This window comes from Psilocybe cubensis, chromosome 2 (genome assembly GCF_017499595.1).
Source record: "Psilocybe cubensis strain MGC-MH-2018 chromosome 2, whole genome shotgun sequence".
Taxonomy (NCBI): domain Eukaryota; kingdom Fungi; phylum Basidiomycota; class Agaricomycetes; order Agaricales; family Agrocybaceae; genus Psilocybe; species Psilocybe cubensis.
The window spans coordinates 4,197,832-4,218,411 of NC_063000.1; the positions used below are offsets into that span (position 1 = coordinate 4,197,832).

Below are 20,580 nucleotides of genomic sequence, written 5' to 3' on the forward strand. Positions count from 1 at the left end.
CAAAGTATTTTCACTGAGGTGAGGAAGTTTGCATCGTGTTTGGTGTTGAGGCAGGTAATAAGTTGATGGAAGACAGCGGATACCATGTGATTTGCAAGGAACCTGCTCTTTTATTACACTCAAAGAGCATCGGAACAAGGATACACACACACTGTAAAGGAAAGAGTGAGATCCAGTTGAAACGAACAGACGCAAAGGACAAAAAGTCACATTACACACGCGTCCCAACACCAAGTAAATAATCCTCAAACATAAAAGTGTTCCTTCAACGAGCGTCCATTGCAGTGTGCGCACTGTTTTTCATATAAGTGTCATCGCTTCTTACCCTGTCTTCCATTTCCCTGCTATCAACAACCCGCATTATAATTATCCACGACGACAATAACACTCCGCTACCATCCGTCTGCTCCATCTCTCCCTTCAACTCCAGACACGCACGCACAGCACCCTCTGACCATAGAACTACTTGCCTTACACTGTGCGAGGGCGATTCGGGAAGCGAGGCTCATGAATTGAAAAGCAGTTAGACGGGGAGTTGAGAGCTTGTCATCTAAGGTGTTATCGACCGTCCTTTCCTTCGTTTTTGTGGGAGTAGTAGAATAATGATGTGGGTTAAAAGATGATAAAGAAAGGAATTTGGTATGTAAGTGACAAGCCATGCAATCCTGCTCCATGCCAATCATCCTTGTCGAGATGTATGCCCCCACCTGCCCCCACGTTGCAGAAGCGGGAGTACGAACTCACCCTACCTCCCATTCCGTTTCGTCTTCTCCATGACCCCCGCCACCATCGCCATCAGTAATTGACTTCCTAAGCGTCGTAATCGGCCACAAGAAACTGGGGGACAGATCAAACTTTGTAGGAACGCCAACAGCGTCTGAAAATGCAGGATTATAGGGTGTATGTTTGCAAGCGGGACGCACAACATTTATAGGAATTTGGAAAGATAGAGAATGGCCGTAGGAGGCTTTGGGTACAGAGGGTGTGTATACGGGCGGATGCAGAGCAGGTGAGCGGGAGGACGGTGGAACGTGTAGGGATATTTGATTGGGACACCCCAACGTCGTGAAGTTCCCACGAATAACAGGTGCGGCATATCTATTTTGAATTCCCATCAATGCTCGATACAGGCCCCGGGAAGCTCCCCTACAGGCGTATCCCTGCCGGACCCAAAAAATTTGTCTGAAATCCGCGAGATTTTGGGTCTCCAATCCGCGAAACCGGACAGTCATATTGCCAAGACCTTCCCATTTAGGTAATTTTTCTCACCCTCGGACGGAGTCAAAGGAGCAAAAAAAGGCGCAAAAAATTCGAAAGCTTTTTTGCAAGCAGTCTTTTTCACAGTTCTTCTGTTTTTGGCAGTCAGAATGCGTTTATGTCCTCACAAGGAAACTAATTTTGTCCATATTTGGCAGCGCGCCCTATTTGCCGGCCAGACCGGCCGCCCATGCAGATTCTTCTCCTCAAATCCGCAGTGCCCCGGTCAAAGGTAGGCCTCCAGACCTCTCAAATCCGCGAAAAACGAACAGTAAAATGCTATTTTTTCGGGTCTCAAATCCGCGAAAAGTCGATACGCCCCTAGGGGAGCTTCCCGGGGCCTCTCAATACACTCTTAATCTTATACCTCTCTAACGTATTCAACCATCCATCATTATATAGCTCACCCCGTGCATGCATCCCAGACATTAAGATGTCATCTAGAGAATTGAGTATTGGACCCTAAAACGACGCAAATGGCGTGCCCAGTGTTACGTCAACGTATCACAAATCGTCGGCTTCGAGTGGGTGGTGAACTTTGGCAGCCGCTATAAGTTTAGATTCAGACGGGCTGGGAGTGCATCGCTTCAAATCCCCCGTAGAAGTTGCACAGATTTGTACTCGGGTCTCGGGGCAGGCACATTTTCCTTCATAGCACAATCTCGTTCAGCATCATAACCACGACTTCCACCAACCCATCGATCCCCAACACAAGCTACAGCAGAAAGCTTTTAAAGCTGAAACCATACAGTTATTTATAATTTATATGCCAGGTAAAACAAAAAAAACCGGTTTTTTGAATAAAAATATGGATCATAAATCGTTGTTTTACAAATGCACCCAGATCCTGTAGCAAGTCTATGGTTCTACCCATCGTTTTTATTCATCTGTTCTGATCGGCAGGCTTTCATATATAATCGTCATTGTCAACTTCAGTGACCACCTAGGCGCTTAATTCCCGCTGAAAGGCGAATTAGATTCTCAGTACAACGTCGTAGTGTTGGCTTACATATTGACAATGTTGCGACCCGCTGCCTTCAACATCCAGTGATATATCCACGACTCCAGGAATGTAGTGTGTTTGTCCGACAGAAGACCGTGCACCATTGTCTTTATCCATAAGAACAAAGGAAGGTGTGCCTTGAGAGACATTTTGCCTGGAGACTTGTAAAGCAAAGCTGATCCCCCCGCCAGACTCGTCTAATTTAGCTCGTATGCTATCGCGACGAATCAGTGAGGCGAGAAGGCCGATGGAGTATGCTTTCGGCGGTAGGTAAGGATATGTGCACAATACTGGATGAGATTTTTGTCGCTCAGTGAGATGGAAGGTACAAACTGTTACTAATTATGAAGTATGGACCCGCAAAGGCTGTTGTATCTGTAATGAATATCTTCTGAGGATGAAAATGGGATCCGTTAGATCTTGTCGAGCATTATGTAGAACGCTTACGAGTATAAGAGTAGCGGTGGCTACCATACTTGTGAAAAGACCTGTTGTCACAGTATTATAGATGACTGTTCTGAGGGGAGAGAATTTTCTACAAAGGGGTCAATTAAAATATAAATAATCAGGGTAGTGGACACACCGTGGAAATGGACTCCGCATTCTCCAAAGCAGTATACACAGAGTGGCCGCAATTACTGAGTCTGCTAAGAGAACTAAAATCATTAGGGCAGAAATTAGGCCCTGGAACCACAGTGAGAAACCAGACGCATTACAGTGTGCCATAAACCACCTTACATTCATATTCAGGTCTCTGATAACACTTGATTTGAAGCTGCAAAAGACATATGACATCATAATTCCACTAATATATTATCGAAGTAGAAAAACGCCTACAGTGCCGTAACCAGGTCTAAACGTATTATATGGTGAGCTTCTATCAACATGAAGAAGCGGTCACTATATTTTACATACAGAGATTCATAATGAAGGCGGCCATATTCGGGAGGCTCTTACAGATGGATTGCCATTACACTGTGAATCCACAGTAGTATCAAAAGCCTGTTCACATACCACAATACAGACCAATAGACGATTTTTGTCACTGACTATAAACATTTAAATAGTCAATACTGCCACTCCTATAACGGGGAAGTGCATATGTGACGTACGCCTCCAGACCCAATAAATATAGAGCCTGGAGATTCGTTAGGGGAAATATTACTAGAAAAAGTCATAAAACTGACCCTCTGACAATGGGGTCACTAAACGACTGGACAGTTTTATCAGTAATAATTCACAAATCCAGACAGCTAACTCATACCGATGTATACAAGGCGACCTACGTTAGAGTTGGTAAAATAGAGAAATTTAAGGTAGTACAAAAAAGGACAATGTGAGGAGCGTACACCATATTTCCTTTGAGAAAATTGTTGACAATAACTGTGCAATAGCTGAGAAATACTCACCATGAAACATTAGTCTCCAATAGACTCTGGGAACCCTCCACTATAGCTTGCTGAATTGTAGTATAATAACCAACGCCTTCAAATATGACGGTGAATGTGTTCAGAAGCCTGTTATTCAACGGTTAAATGTATAGCTGTGTAAACAGTCAATATATACCAAATAATCAAAATCTAAACGAGATAAGTTGCAGTGGAATCACTGAAGATATGAAATAAACGAAGGGATATATACCAGAATCCGAATGGGTCTAGGATCCTTGGCGCCTTGCTGAAAGTACACTAATGTTTGGTGAGCCATTACACCATATAGTCTGCATCATTGACTGTCCTTTAGTTCTCCGTATAAAGACCTAATTAATAGTTACTGACAATACTGATAGATAAAATCCTGCAAACAGGCCATTAGATGATTGATTGAGCCTTGTGGCAATGTTGGGGTCTGCGAATTCTGCCATTGGTAATAGTGGGAGCGAAAGGACATATCACGCACCTCTTTATAACATAAGGAGGTAGACTTAACAACAGATGACTAGTGGTTCTATCATTTACTAGATGCACATTCGACACGATTACCTGTGCTGTATTTCAGTGAATGGTCGAATCACCACAACCTCCATTGAAAAGAGAAGCCAGCAGCATTAAAATCAATCAAGCGCAGCCCATAACCTTCACGCCCAACATTCTATAAAGTAACTTTGGAAACAATCACAATAATTGATCTGGAAAGATCTGGAATGTGAATCAGACTTAGCAGAACGACCAGAATATCATGTATCTCGCGAGCCTGGACAGATTCCATCGTGGAATTTTTATGGATTCTAGAGGTGTTATAGACTGTAACTCTGAACATGTTCTTTATTTCTACGCCCTTCACACAGTCTACTAGAGAGCCCTTCCTAGCGGAGTGTCATGTGTCGTCTCGGGCATACAGAAATCAGCGTGGCTGCTCGCGTGCGTGCGTTTTTGCGTGTGCCTGCGTGACACGCATTTTTGCGCAACAACTGTGTTCTGCACGCATATTGATGTGTTCTGCACGCAATGTCACAGATGTGTCACACGTAGGATTGCAATGCAACAGTGGTTGTTAGCGTTCATTTACAACTGTTTGGTGTGTAATAACGTATTGATAGTATGCCCTTGTATTACATTAATTCCATGTTCAGCCTGGTACCACTGTGACAGGTATCAACCAGGTAGGATGTAGAGATTATTACATGGTTATACTGTATTTGAATTAATCAACATATATTCCTTTAAAAGTCTACAATACATGGTATGTGTAGATCTTTGAGGCTTGGAACCAGTAGAACTTCAATGAAATATTTTGTTGTTACAGGGACCATACAAACAATGAACTCGAGGGATGGTTTGGTATGCCGTGTCCTTCGGCATGTGCCTCGCAACAATCTCCGACTCCGCAACCAAGAGTCGGCAATAAAATCGGCAATGGTTTATGATCGGTAATATCCGATCAAATTGTGAACTTTAAGAAAAATGTCAATTTTGTCTTTTTGACATGCAACTTGTGTTGTTGAACGACCACCAGCGTGACACCACAGCACGCTAGGTGCACTCAATCGCACGCATTTGCCACGCAAGCAGCACGCGACCCACTTTCCCACGTTAACGCGATGGCACGCGACGGCACGCAATAGCACGCAACCCAATTAAGTGCGTGCAATTGACACGCATACAGTTGTAATCTGCACGCGATGGCCCCGCAAGCAAATTATTCTTGCACGCTAGTATGAAATAATGCGTTTTGGAGTATTTTACTGCAAAAATATGTCTGGATGTACCATTAGATATATTGAACTTTGACCTTGGCATTGAAGTTGAGTGTTTTAAAGATCTCAAATAAATTAAAAATTTGAAACTCAATGTCAATGAACTCGTTAAAGAGTATATTGTGATATGTAGTTATTTTTCTGTTTTGGATTCATGTTCCTTCTTTGTGGGGTGATAGATACGGACGTCGTTAGATCAAGATTAGTTCAATTATGTGGCTGAAACAGTCCTACACATACTCACATAGTTGTAGCTCGGAAAATGGGAACAAGCATAGCAGATCCCCACAGAAAATGATATACTATCAGATGCATCAACAACTCCTAATTCATGTGAAGTAGACAAGGCTCTCACATAAGAAGATACTGTACAACCTTCTATGTGACCCAGAAAAAGTTGATTCAAAGCTTTTTCCTGCAAAAGGTTGGCTGGAAACTTGAAAGCAAGAATAAGGATATCTTCAAAACTATCACACCATACACCGGTCCACTCACAGTCATTGAAAGAGCAAAAATATCCAATTGGTTTGAACCTAAGATCACGAGGACCAAAAGGTTAGACGATACTGGGTTTCTCTTCTGTCTTTAGCCCATACACACACGGTCTACATAACATCTCTCATTTGGAAAAGTCAGCAGAAGGTCGACAACTCGCTTCTTGATTGTGCTTGGGACGTACAATGCAGTCCAAATCCACTTAAAATGTTTGAACGGACCGACATTGATCTGGAATGTCTCTCTTTCCTGGAAGAGGAGATGTTTGAAAATTCTTTGCGTGCCGGAATTTCTGGAAACTATCAATGGGGATTAGATGTTGGAAACCACAAAGATGACTGGAAGCCTTATTTATGCAGAGATTGGTTCATTGGATACCGAGAGGTCAATGAAGATGAGATACTGGTATGTGTTCCTTACAATCTTTTGATAGTATGATCATGTTTTTATATCTTTGTATGAAGCCGGGTTCAAAGTACATTGATCAACCCAAAATGAAGGTAGAAGCACAGCCCAAGAGACCTCATTCTACGCCTCAGCTTATTCCAAAGAAAAGGAAATGGGATGATCATTAATTATTTAGTACAACTGGATCCGTAGCATACTACATTTCTTGCAGAAAATAGCCTAATATACACTGCTCTTCATGTGAATTTTATACAGAATTTTGCACGCAAATAGCACGCTACCTCAACAAAGCTGCACGCATTTACATATCATGCACACGCAACATGTAGCATTTTGCACGCAAAGTTGTGTGAAAGACACGCAAATTTGCTGATTCGCATTTATGCGTGGCACGCAGAAATAGGTCGCACGCGGGCTAACCACGCTGATTTCCTGGTGCCCTGTCGTCTCCCGCTATGGCGCTAGTACATTCGTGGGAACCTAAATAACGATGGCAAGCAATGAAAGCAGAGCAAGGACAAAGGCATTCAAAGGGCTTGACTTCGGCTTCAATTAGAACCCGCTCGAGGAATACGCTGGATCACAGTGATTGTATGAACTTAACGTAACTTACGATAATGGCTAAACTTCATATTTTCATAGGTATTATCACAGAGGATGATGTATTCATGTGCTCCAGTTGACCAGTCTGGCCTCAACAGCCAGTAAAGTAAGTAAATGACATGGAGCTCCTTCTTGTTGGTCTCTACTAACTCCCTATATAGGGCTTATCCTCCCCGAGTACTGCACAAGTAAGTGAAAGCGGCGTTGCAAAGTTTCAGTGTTATATCTTTGCCATGACAGGTTCCGCTATCATCAACAGTAGGAATGATCGTCGTGCGTTTCTTTCACCACCGTGATCTCCACGGTGCCCTCAACAGAACCATCAATAACAATTAAAAGACAGGATTTAAACATGAAACGGGAGCTCACATATATTGCATCATTCTTCTCTGACATTTCAGTTTGGCACCTTCGTGCTTTTCCGACCGCAACCTGAACACTACTGGCTCTATCCTCTGGCGCAAAAGAAGAAGGTTCCATCAAGGTTGTCTCTTTCCGGTATATTTCCAGAGGAAAACTGACAACTCCACTGGAGCCGATGGATTGGAGTCGTATTCTATCACGACGTTCAAACGATGCAAGCAGGCCGCTGGTGTATGCTGCCAGTAGGGGTTTAGGTACATCATCAAATTAGACCCCATTATTGACATAAACCCAGGTTCTTACTGTTGTTAAGAATCAAAAATGGAGCCATGAAGGCTGCAGTATCGCTCATGGCTATTGTCTGGACAAATATATGTTGTATAATAGCATGTATAGGGGCATTTAAACAAACTCACGAATATCAGAGTAGCGGCGTCTAAAATGGTTGAAAACAGCCCCGTTGTCAAAGTGTAGAATATCAATGTTCTGATTAGGGAAGACGATCTACAGAAAGGTCAAGGAAAGCTTAGTAACATTTTGTCAAATTAGCACGCACCGTGGTATTTGAGACCTTTCTCTCCAAAGTAGGATACATAGCGATCCCGCGATTATCGAATCAGCGACCAATATTGAAATAAAGATAGTGAAAAGCGGGGCCTAAAAGGTCATCGGTCACGATTGGTGCTTAAAGACAGGGTATGCTTCTAGTAAATTCAAAGTCCATACCTTTGTTTCGACGTCGCGTAAGACATTATTCCAACTGCTATTGATAATAACTGGCGTAAATATGATACCGTAATTCAAGGATATGTGATTTAAACCTACAATATAGTGATGACATCTAGAAGAATTCAATTGTATGAGTTGAGCAAAGAGTAACTCCCGTTAAAAAGGTTTCACAAACACAGCGATGAAGCGAGAGCCACGAGACTAGGCAGCACCTGATATATATAAAGGTAAGTGTATCGTAACTTCGTAGTAGCGTTGGGCGTTATCTTACCGCAATGAAAGTCCATATATAATTTTTGCGGCTCACTACCAAGATATCAACGATCAGTTAAAAGGCAATGATGTCAAATAGTCGCATACGCCTCCAGACTCGATAAATGTATAACCTTATGCCTATATTAACGGTGTTGTCTCAAATCATACCAAAGAGTTTTACATACCCCCTGACAATGGTATCATTAATCGACTGTATTATATTAACGTGGAGAATGTGGAACTGTAAAGGTTAGAGCATACCAATGCACTGAAACTAACCTGCAATAGTTGTAAGTGGTCTAGTCTACGCATCGTGGACTTGAGAAACGCACAGTAAACTCCCTGTTCAAATGAAATTAGTAAATTGGCAGAGAGAACGGAGGCTAAACCGAGGACTTTCCAGCTGTACTTGTTCACGAATATACTCAGCGGACCTTCCTCCATTGAATGCTCAATAACTTTGTAAAACGCAATTCCTCCAAAGAGAGCGATGCTAGTGTTCAAAACCCTGTCGGTGGAAAGGTTTAGTGCACCTAAATCGGAATAGGCACCAAACATTATATATACCACATCATCAGGACCTATTGAGCAATTTTTGAGTTTCATTATTTGCACGAAGTCGTACCGACAAATGGTAGAACACATACAAGAACCCGGATAGGTCTGGGATCTCTGGCACCTTGCTGAAAGTATATCAAAGTTTGATAGGACGTGACGCCGTAAAGCCTGGAGTGAGAGTGAGAGTGAGGCCAGCCGTGAAAGCAGAGATAACCAGCAGTGTAACTGACATGACAGATACGTAGCACCCCGCATAGAGGCCATTATACGACTGGCGAAGCTTGACAAGTACGTTAGAGCCCTCAATTACTGACATTGCTTGTGAAGGTCGAAACAGAGACGTCCGTGAGACTTAGACAACTATTGCGTTTTATACTCTGGATTTTATGAACAGTATCAAAAAAAAGAATATAAGATGGTAAATAAGATATGTCCCGTAAATGAACCAACTTTGATCAAGAGGTCACTAGTATCGCGTAAGAAAAGAAACCGATTTCGGTCAGAAAGTCTCCAACGCACATGAAAAGAATAGTAAATAGGGATAACCAAGAATCAGTAGAAAATTGAGAAAGAACGGCAACCTGTGTCTCCACGGATACATCATCTCATCTCACTTCGTCCTCCTCCCCACAGCACCACAAATACACAAGTTTTCATCAATCAGATGACCATCACATTAACCAAACCAAAAATTCTCACTCCTCCTCACCATCCTCATCACTATCATATGTATTGAACCCTAAGTCCCTCACACCCGCAACAGCCACAAGCAGCGGATGGTTCGGGTCAAAGCACATCAACATCTTGCCCATATCCTCCAGCGCGAAATCTTCAATCTCCTCCACGAGCGCCATCTCATCGCGGTCGTAGTCTCCCATGCCCATGCTCATACTCATGGGTCCGCCAGTGCCATTGACGCGTGCGGCGCGCGCTTTGCGTCTGTCGGCCATCGAGTGTAGTTGTCGTTTCGTCGCCTCCATCACCGCTTCGTGGAACTGCTGCGAGAGCGCCTCGGGTCCTCCGATCACCCGTAGGGATTCGGAAAAGTATTTGTAGAGCGATGCGAGGAAGGTCGCATCGTGTTCGGTGTTGATGCAGGTGATGAGCTGATGGAAGACAGTGGCTACCATCTGATTTGTGAGGGTCCCGCTCTGCTTGCCACACGCAAGAAGCATTGGGACCAGCCTGTATGACGTGAAGACGGAGAGTGAGCAAGGCAAAACAACTATGGGTGAAGCAAAACTCACATCACACACGCCTCACGAACCCCTTCATGGAAGTAAAACCTCAAACACGGAAGCGTCACCTCAAGGGTGGGGCCCAAAAACGGGGCGAAACGTGGACCCAGTGTCGAGCAATATATCACAAGCGTCTCGAATGCTTGACACTTTTCGTCCATCGCGGACGTGCGGACGCCGTACGTCTGCCCGTCCATCACGATGGTCTCCCACCCGTCACGTTCGTCACTGTATTCATCTTCGTCGTCTATATTGAGATGTCAGGTTAATAAAATATAAAAGGGGAAAGGAAAGGACGACGTACTGTATAGAGATAAATCTGCTTTTGCACCAGCTGTTGCAAGCAGGGAGGGCATCACGAGAGGTAGGTACGGCTCGAACTCTGGACCTAGGGCCTGGCACACCTTGGCCCACGTCGCGATCAGATAATGTCCTACTTGGTTATCATTGGGGTCGTGGGGTCCCTCTGAAAAAATACATATCAAAATAAAAACAAGAAATGCTGGAAATGGACGGCAACTCACGTTGAATATGCATCAACAACTCAACGAGCGTCTTCGAGTCGGGCCTAAAGACATCAGGGCCAACAGCGATGGCTTAATTTTGACGGTCAGAGTCACATCCAACGCACCACAGTCAGGATCTAGAACGCACCGATTAAGCCAGCACACTCCATAGCCTTCACACGCAACTTTCTATAATCCGGGCCCTCCGCATTCCGAAGCACATTCAACAAAAGCGGCATAATCGTCGGATAATGCTAACACACATCCAGGGTGTAAGTAAATCATACACAAGTCACAATGCCTCTCAAAAAACAGAACATACCTTTCCAAACGTAACCTCACTCGCATCCGCAACCATCGCAAGCGTCGTGATCGCCTGCTCCTGTACATACCGCCTCACCTGCGTCTGGTCACCGCCCGGATTCAACAACTTCAGCAGCCGCTCGACAATCGGGTCGAGATAGGGAAGGAGGGTATCACGCTCGACGCCCTCGCAGAAGTTGATAAGCGCCGAGGCGGCGTGCGCATGAACTCGTGGTTCAGGGTCTTCGAGGGCGGGGATGAGGACAGCGAAGAGTTGGCGGTGGAAGCGGTGTTGGATGATTTCCTGGATGTGTGGCGATATCAGAATCTCCTACGGTTAATTCTTATAAACGGAGTCGAGCGTACCTCGAGATCTGTACACAGCTGCCCTCTACATGGTAAAATCAGTCAGTCAACGTCAACGTCGGCAGTCTGGAAATATATCAAAAGAAAAAACCGACGCGGTATGCACCAAGACACTGCTAAAGAGTCAACACAAGCGAAATCAAAAACTTACATACACTGACACGCCGCATACCGGACGCGAGGATGTGAATCGTTAAACATGGGCGTCACAAGGCTACACCACACATCATCAGCTCTGACCAGCTAACCAAAACATAAGATTTCAACACACTCGACGATCTTCTCCAGTTCCTTTTGCATAACCTACAAGAACGTTATTAAGACAATTCAGTACAGTGAGATAACATAAAAAATGTAGCTGCACAAACGTACCTTGCCTGTCCCTTCTCCAATAGCAGCGATCACCATCAACCCAGCATGCCTCACACGCCAATCATAGCTCGCCATCATCGATGGAATGTACTGTACAACCCAAAGAACGAATATAAAAGCAGTTAAAACACGCAAAAAAGCGAAAAATCAAGAAGTACGGCGCACCTGGAACGCAGGTGGCAAAATCGCGCGTCCACCCATCGCACACGCGAGCCGATCCAAACTCTGCTCATACAACGCAGGCGGCGCATCTGTTTCTGCTGAACTCGAAGCAGTCGAGGGCTGTCAAATATCGCATAAGTCAAAATGTTCCCAGAGAGGTAAAAAGGGGAATTTCCGAGAAAAGAAACAAAAAAACAAGTAGCTTAGACGAATAGAAAAAAAAAATCAAAACACCAGTTCCGATTCGCAAGTACATTATCCAATACCGCAATTATTCCGTCAAACCACCTACCCAACCCCTAATCCATCTTTCACATCTATACATCTTTCTGTCCATCTGTTCACACCTCCAATCTTTTTTCCAAATCCAGACCCCACCCTCGACCACACCAAACACCAAACACATTAAACCTACTTTGAGCACAAAACCCATCCACAACACCCGTCCACATCCACATCAAAACAAAAACAGCCAACATAAGAAAAAAATAGAAAAATAAAATCAAAAAAAATCGCAAGAAGTCAGACCAGGGTAAAAACTCTGCCCCTTCTCTACGGCTCAGCGGCTCTACGGCTCAGGCCCTGTCCTTCCGTCCATCCAATGCCCATATAACCCGCACGTCAGCCGCTAAGCCAAACGTCAATACCCCACCCCACCCCCACTATTTGCATCCCATCGCATCTTGACTTTCATCACCCACCATCATCTTAACACGACTATTATCATATATCACCTTCCAATCATCATCACCCCTTTCCCCGTTACCCCTCGTGCATCGCACGAACAATCACCATCGCGATCATCACAATCACTACCCCACCACCATAAAAAACATCACTCGCAAAAACACACAAAACTTCGCCTACTACCCACCCGTCCTCTCAAGAAAGAACCAACCCAAAAAACAAAACCCCCCAAAAAAGGCAAGAAAAAGAAAGAAAAGAGAACAAAGAAACACTCACATCCTCCCTTAACCACTCCCCCACATCCCCATCCTCTTCAAGCTCGCCCATGCCCTCCAAACACGCACGCACAATCACCTCTGTCCATCCAACCACCTTCCTCACCATATTCGGTCTCGCCTCCGATAACGAAATCATGAATTCCAAAGCTGAAAGCCTGAGAGTAGACCGCTCGTCATGCGACGCGTCGTCGTCGTCTTCTCCGTCATGGTCGTGATCATGATCATTTTCGTCGGAGTGGTTGTAGGAGGGGGAAGAGGAAGAATTGGATAATGAAGACGAGGAGGAGGAAAGATGTCCGTTTTGTGTAGAACCATGCGACCCACCTCCACCATCACCATCATCATCGTCCAAATGCATCCCCCCTCCTCCCGGCACAGGCGGAAACACAAACGCACCCTGTCTCCCATTCCCATTCCCATTCCCGTTTATCTTCCCTCCACCACCAACGGGAAACGGCCTCCCAACAGTCGGCGTCGGCCCACAATCCACCGGGGGCAAAATCAAACTTGGCAGGAACGTCAGAAGCGTCTGCAAATGCGGTGCGAAGAGTATAGGATGTGTGCTCGCGAGCGGGGTGAGCGTCGAGAGGAAGGTGGATAGGTAATGGTAGTTGGACGTTTTCGGTCGTGAGGGTGCGTATGTGTATGTAGAGGAAGATGTGGATGGGGGAGGGAGGGGAGCGTGTAATGGTGGATGGGAGAGCGCGTTGGAGAGGGCTGGGAGAGTGTCGAGCATTGGTGAGAGCAGGGAAATGGACTGGGCGAGTTGTGTGGCGTCTGCTGAGGAGAGGAACGCGACGGACGCCAGGAGCGCTGCATGGCGGACCTAATCAATACCATATGTTGTGTAAATCACCACCACCACAAGAACTCAGCCGTCAGGGCCGTCCTTCAAAATTTATAAAGTAAAGCAGACGCACCTCGATATCCTCAGGATCCTGTAACCCGCGCTGGAACACACCAAGCACGGCATCGATCTGGAGATCCATCACAAGGTTCGGACACCCCGCAAAAACTCTGTACGCGCTCTCCCTCAACATCCACCCGGGCACCGCACCACCACCCACACCGCCAGAACCCTCTTCACCTCCAAGCCCCTGCGCATGCGTCATACTAAACGCCTGTGCCTGCAACGCATGCCACGGTCTACCCCTCGCCATCCCCTGATTCGCAACATCACACACCGTATCCACCGTCTTCCGCCTCACACTCGCCGCGCGCTCGTGCGCCAATGAGAATAAAAGCAGCCGTTCGAGGGTGTTGAGGGTCTGGTGCGAGAGGTGGTCGTACAGCGAGGAACGGTTCGCGTGTGTGGCATGCGAAGGTATGTGCTGCTGTTGCTGCTGCTGTAGATGGTGCTGTTGTTGTTGCAGTTGTTGGTGGATGTCGGAGCCGGGGGCGGGCGGCCCGCCGTTGTTCGCTGTGAGTACGGGGGCCGGGCGGAAGAGGAGGCGGCGGAGGAGAACAAGCGAAAACGAGCGCATCTGGATAGATAGTTGGGTATATGGAAAGATAGATGGCCGTTATCCCTTAGATCAGACAGTGTAGGGTATGAGAGCAAGGCGGGGTACTGACCACCTCTGTGTCCGCCGTGATCGCGAACTGGGCGAGGGCGAGCAGGTACAGCTCGGGTGTATGCGTCAGGCGCTCGTTGACGGCTTTCTCTGCGCTATATTCCACACCAGTCAACCACATTGAGAAGAAGAGATATAAGGAAGGGGGGAGTGTAAGGCGCACCTGGCACGGATGTCATTATCACCCAGGACGAGATTGGACAGGATCTGCGTCAGCTCGGCGGTTATCTGAGGCGGGACGACAGATTCCATCGTCGGTCGTCGGTTTGCTGGTCAATGGTATTGTCTACTGGTCCTAGTCGTTGTAGATGTGAAGCGTCGGTGTCGGTGTAAGTATCGGTGTAAGTGGTGTAGGTGTTACGTTGTATCTCGGGACGGGTCCTGTCGAGCGTCCTGTCGTATACTGTACTGTCAACGTCTTCCCTTTCTTTCCCCTTCTTTTCCTTTCTTTCCGGTTCCCAAAATTTTTCGTCTGCTTTCAAATCCCAGTCCTTATCCAATCCAAATCCACCACACACTCCGAAAAATCGAGTACCAAAACACTCGACAACAGCAATCTAGACTCGACAGCAGTCCGATCTCGCGGGTGATACGAAAGCTGATAGTCGATAGTCGGCAGTCGGTATTCGCACTAATCGTGTGTACGTTCAACAGCGGTTCGCTGGTGTACTAGAGAGCTAGTTCAGCTGGTGGATGTAACGAAGATAGAGAGTCAGAATGGTACAGCTAGAAGCGTTACACGACAACACAACACAACAAAACGCAAAATAAGCAACCATAAGGGTCCAGGGGAAAAGGAGGACCCGTCTGATCAATTTCCCCGGTGCCCAAATCAGGTCTAACCTCTACCAACCGGGTTCTCAAGCATTTGTATTCAATGATAAAAACCCATGTAACCACACTAAAGTCCAAATAAAGTGAACACACACCTCAGAAGCCCACACACACTCTTTAAATGAAAGCAAGTGACGTGTATCCTTCACCTCAATCCGAGCCAAATCCACAAAAGCGAGAAAAGCGGGGAACGCAAGAAGCGAGCTCGAGGGGTCAAGCGAAAAGCAAAAAGCGACAGGGACGACATGGGACAGGACGGACAGCATGGCTATATCCATGCGGGATGATCGGCACGGTTATCAAATCATCCATCATCATCCCCATCGGCTATCTCCGTCTCTTCCCCTAACCCTCGTCCTCCGCTTTCCTCGACGCTCGTAGTAAAACCTGAATCAAATATTGTACGTAGGGTTCAATTGAATTTTCATGGTTTGACGATGGGCGTCATCGTCGAGTCATCGCTCCATGTGTTGCCTCATCACACATGCATGCGTTAAGCGCGAAACTGAATGTAGCGAACGTTGCTAAAACGACAACCGAGAATCTAATATGCGAATACACAAATACACCAACCCCACAGCAACGTAGCGCCACCGCGTAATTGACGCATCTTCGCCCACGCGCATATACACACACAACCATAACGTAGCAAACAAAGACAAAACCACGTATGCCAGAACTACAGAGCACCATTGCCTTGGTGTTCCTAATTGTTACACCCACACTTGCATTAAGGGTACAAGCTGCATAGAGCGAGCCTCGCATCCTCTCTCCTTGCATGTAAAAAAACCTTCAATTTACTAAACCCTCAACCCAAAACAAAACACCATCTTATCGCAAAACAAAAATCCATATCACCGCTCGACCAGCGATACCCATCTGACTTTGACTGTTGACACCGCTCCTCTTCAGTTTCACCCCAATCATCTCCCAGATCCACATACCCATACATAACCTAGATCTCTCACCCCAAACCTCCGTGTGTCGGGATGCACTATCACTATTTCCACCACTATCACTCGACTCTCGAGTCATCGTGCCTTGTTTGTTTTTTGTTTTAAAAAAGAACAGAAAATGGATTAAATTGATACACGATATTCGGCGCCTCGCTCGACGCATCATCATCATCTGCAATCCACACCAATACGGTGTAAAGATGCATGTCACAATTCAAAATCAAAATTTGAATTATCGAAATCCACAATTTACATTCACTGTTCTTCCCAAACACTCCGATTCTGGAGGATATCCTCGGAACGCCCGCCTTGTCACCGACTCTGAAATCTGATACCCTGAAACAGTTATACACCTAGAGTGGTCAGCACATTCGAGTCAAATTGATATCCTGGGAGTATGCAATACCAAAATTTCTGTTATCACACTGACCCACACACCAACACCACACTATCCCTCTCGCTGTTGCAAATGTACCACAAACCACATAACCTATCCCTCTCTTCAAACTCCCTCCCTCCTTCTTAGAGTGCACAGACCTAATCACATTTCCCTGAACCTCAAATTTGCCAGCCGACTGCAAATCAGAATTGACGTCGCAAGCACATTGAGTCTGCAGAGCCAAGCACAACCAAACCCAGCAATAGAATACGAAAGATAGTATAAAAGACGAAAAGCCTGGTGCGTCAGGGACAGAGACCATGGATAAAAGCCAACGGAAAGTGAATATGAAAATGCAATTAGGTTTAAATAGTTTAACCTCTTGAGCGTGTACCTTCAAGCCTTGCGCATTAAAATTCACCAAGACACAGCGCAAACGACTTGACTACTCAAATCTAGATACAAATTCACATACCTTCTAATCCAAACCTCCCAATAGGAAAGCAAGACCCACAGAACCCTCGACGTCTGCACCGCCCCTCCAGCTCGTCGCTCTCGCCTATACGTGAACATCACTCATACAAATCAATAAAATACTCAGTCTCGCGATATTCGCGAGAGCTAGGGGCCATTCTAGTCCAGAATGACGGCGATGTGAAGACATCCTTCCAACCTCAAAAGACCAAAGTGGAAGCAAAAGCAGCTGTCAATTCCCCATTCCCCATTCCCAATTCCATAACCCGGAAACCACAAACGAAACGAAACGAAACGAAGCAGACCCGAGGCAATTTTGAGGGCACAGGATGACAGGTACCATCGAGTCGCACCGTGCCCTCATCGTGCCCCCTTCTGCAGCCGTATTGCTCCAGATACAGCCGCTTCAAGTGGTACCACACCACATGCACAGATATGACCGCACCCGCCAGGGTCACATACACTCATCTACACCTCACCACCTCACCACAACCACAACCACATCACCATCAAAAATCGGAATTACGAGCACCTCCAACCCCCAAAGTGAACAAATCTACCACTCAGTGAGTCAATAACAATAATAAGAGACCTTCCCTTTCAATCTCAAAAACACCACAAATTTTGTACAACCCTGAACTAAAAACCATCCCCATCACAAAATCACAAATCACGAAAATCACAATAATCGTCATACCACGAATGTTAAACGAACAAAAGGATCATACTCGGAATGAACTCAAGAAAATCAAAACGTGTTACTATCATTTCAAACGTTGCTCAATATAGGTGAACCTAAATACACACACTCGCGCGCACGGCAAACTCACCAATTAAAGTTAAAAATAAATTTAACCTCCAACCGAACCGGGGTCTAGAACCCAATCCATCACCCCACCCCCCACCCACCCCCCACCCACCCACACCCACACCGTTACCCATCCCACCGAACCAACCCACCGAACCACCAAGCCCAAACCAAACCAAACCAATCCCACCAACGCTCACCATCACAATGCCCATCAAATAACCCCCAAAGGAGGAAAACACACCGCGAAAAACAAGGAACGTCGCCAAATGCGCAATTAAACCCTGACACAACCACGGACACTTGTCAGCTCCCTCACTGACGGTGACAGAAGATGGGCCCGAAGCACGCGCTCCGCGCTGTGTCGGCGGCATGTTCAACTTTCAAGCGCAACACACATCAGACGTGATCAGACAAGAAGTAAGTTAGTTTAGTTTAGTTTAGTGTGCAGCACAACACAACACACACGACGTCACGTCGAAACAGGAACCTGGAACACACGCACACAAAAACGAAGCCGAAAATCTGACATGAACACGATCAAAAATATCAAATTTAAAAGATCGACCTGAACCATCACATTGCAAGTTGCACAGAAAATAGTGCTCTACTTCGGTCTTTGGACTCGCGAGGGTTCGAGAGTCGAGAGTCGGGATCGACGAGTAGCGAGTGACGACGCGTTCAAGTTGCACGTTAAATCATGAATCATGAAGCATAAAGTCCGAGATCCCCGTGGGCACAAACTCCTCAAAGCGTCCTAGTGACGCCAGAGCACTCTGCCCAGTGCTCGCACCATTGCACACAATCTCCCAAACACAATCCATCACACAATCACTATCACTATCGCTATCACTGCACTGCACTGCACAATAGACATCCCAACTCCAACTCCAACTCCAAACTCTGACAGCACGCACACGCAAACGACAACGCAAACGCCTCCCCCAAAATTCCAATTAAATTAGTAAATTAATTCCCAACCCACGACGCGACTCGACTCAATCCAGCCCAATTCATCGTGTCACCCCTCCCCCCATCCTGCCGCTGTCGCTGTCGCATCCCACGACGCCTTGCAACGCTCGGCACACCCGACGCCGCCGCGCCACTGTCCCCACCCACGACACGGAGGATATAACTTGTAAGTACTTGCAAGGTATAAATGTAACATGATCTGTATTCGTATTCGTGTTCGTGTTCGTAGTCTAAATGACATGTGCGATATGACACTTGACACTTACATACCTACTTATCTATCCACCCGTCCACCGACGCACGGACAACGACAACACTTGAGACATGCACATAACACATACACCAAATCATTTAAATCTTGCCTCGAACGTGTTGGTGATGGGTAGACGTAAACATATATGTATCGTAGTTGAAATTGTAGTCGTAGTTGTAGTTGTAGACACACCATCAACGAAGCGAAAACGAAGCGAAAATTGAGATGAAACTAGATGAGATGAAATAGAACTAAACGTGAAAAGAAGATGAGAGGAGAGGAGAGAAAATGAGAAAATGAAGTACAAGACGAGAGGAGTAGAGAGTAGAGAGTAGAGAGTAGAGAGAGTAGAGAGTAGAAACGTCGCACCATACCATGACCATACCATGACCAACAAAAAAAAAAAGAAATAAGGTTTACAGTACACTCAACGAAGATAAAAAACGAAAATGAAAAAGATAAGAAAATGGAAAAAGAAAAAGAGGAAAAAAAGAATAACATAGAGTAAGCATCGAACAAACATTCCCCACCTCCATCCCGCTCCTCATCCTCACCCTCACCCTTATCCTCATCTCATCCTCATCCTCGTACCAACTTCCATTACACCATCGTCCGCTACCTCCTTTCTACCACACCCCATCCTCATCATCCCCCCTTCCAACCTCCTCCACGATGCCCTCTCAACCCCGGCCCCAACCCCAACCCCAAACCCAACCTAAACCTCAAACGCCATCTCAACCTCCTCCACAACCACCCCACCCGACTCCGGTGCCACAACGCAATGTACATGCACATTGGCCTCCATATGCTCTATTGCTCCGTGTGATACGCAATACGCAATATGCTATATCGAGCTTGAGCGCGAGATGTAGGTGGGCCGTACGTCGTATGTCGTACATCGCATGCCGTATGTCTTCCATACAGATCGACCAACCGAACGGGTCTGCGGGTGCACAGCAGAGTCGAAAGGCTATACAGTTGATCGGTGATCGCTGAACGAATCCTTGACGTCCAATCCTCGACTCCCGACTCCGGACTCTCGTCTCTCGACTCCCGACTCTCGATTCTCGATCCCATACACCACACCGCACCGCACCCTTCATCTCTATCACTACCACGCCCACCATTCCCACCACCAATCCCATCCAACAATTAAACTAAAAACCACACAAATAAAAGCAAGCGGTCCATATCCACAAATCTGAAAGATGTAAAAGGCAGGGGTGAAACTTTCGACGGGAGGTGGAAAGGGGTGAGACGGGGGGTAGTGATGAGACGGGGGATAGTGTTGAGACGAGGGGTAATGGGCGACGACGAAGGACGAAGGGCGATAGGCGACGGGCGACGGGCGACGGTGAGAAAGTGATGCATAAAATGCATAAATGCGCGAAAAAAAGGGGGAGGAGGAGGCGTATACAATGTGAATAGCATAATTTGCGTTCGAGTTGAATTTCAATTTCGAGTTCAATTTCGAGTTCGAGTTCGAGTTCGAGTTGCGGATGAAGGAGGAAAGTTGATCGGATGGCATGGCAGATGTCGGAGAAGAAGAAG

General features: G+C 46.2%; 3 protein-coding genes across 3 annotated transcripts; 1 reads left to right on the forward strand and 2 right to left on the reverse strand.

Moving 5' to 3' along the window:
* Positions 1 to 6,158: 6,158 nt before the first annotated feature.
* Positions 6,159 to 6,526, forward strand: JR316_0002836 (uncharacterized protein; the record flags this gene model as incomplete). The annotated part of the gene is made up of 2 exons (XM_047888621.1): positions 6,159 to 6,356; positions 6,416 to 6,526. 2 exons carry the CDS (start codon positions 6,159 to 6,161, stop codon positions 6,524 to 6,526), a joined length of 309 nt encoding a protein of 102 aa, XP_047753544.1.
* Positions 6,527 to 9,562: 3,036 nt separating this feature from the next.
* JR316_0002837 (Importin-5) lies at positions 9,563 to 12,139 on the reverse strand (the record flags this gene model as incomplete). Its single annotated transcript, XM_047888622.1, has 12 exons — positions 9,563 to 10,052; positions 10,115 to 10,352; positions 10,410 to 10,571; positions 10,630 to 10,701; positions 10,760 to 10,865; positions 10,934 to 11,245; positions 11,281 to 11,305; positions 11,432 to 11,494; positions 11,552 to 11,583; positions 11,653 to 11,742; positions 11,818 to 11,934; positions 12,107 to 12,139. 12 exons carry the CDS (start codon positions 12,137 to 12,139, stop codon positions 9,563 to 9,565), a joined length of 1,740 nt encoding a protein of 579 aa, XP_047753545.1.
* Positions 12,140 to 12,680: 541 nt separating this feature from the next.
* On the reverse strand, positions 12,681 to 14,605 carry JR316_0002838 (Importin subunit beta-3; the record flags this gene model as incomplete). Its single annotated transcript, XM_047888623.1, has 6 exons — positions 12,681 to 12,695; positions 12,778 to 13,605; positions 13,700 to 14,113; positions 14,210 to 14,263; positions 14,355 to 14,448; positions 14,517 to 14,605. The coding sequence occupies 6 exons, from the start codon at positions 14,603 to 14,605 to the stop codon at positions 12,681 to 12,683; spliced, it is 1,494 nt and encodes a 497-aa protein (XP_047753546.1).
* Positions 14,606 to 20,580: the final 5,975 nt, after the last annotated feature.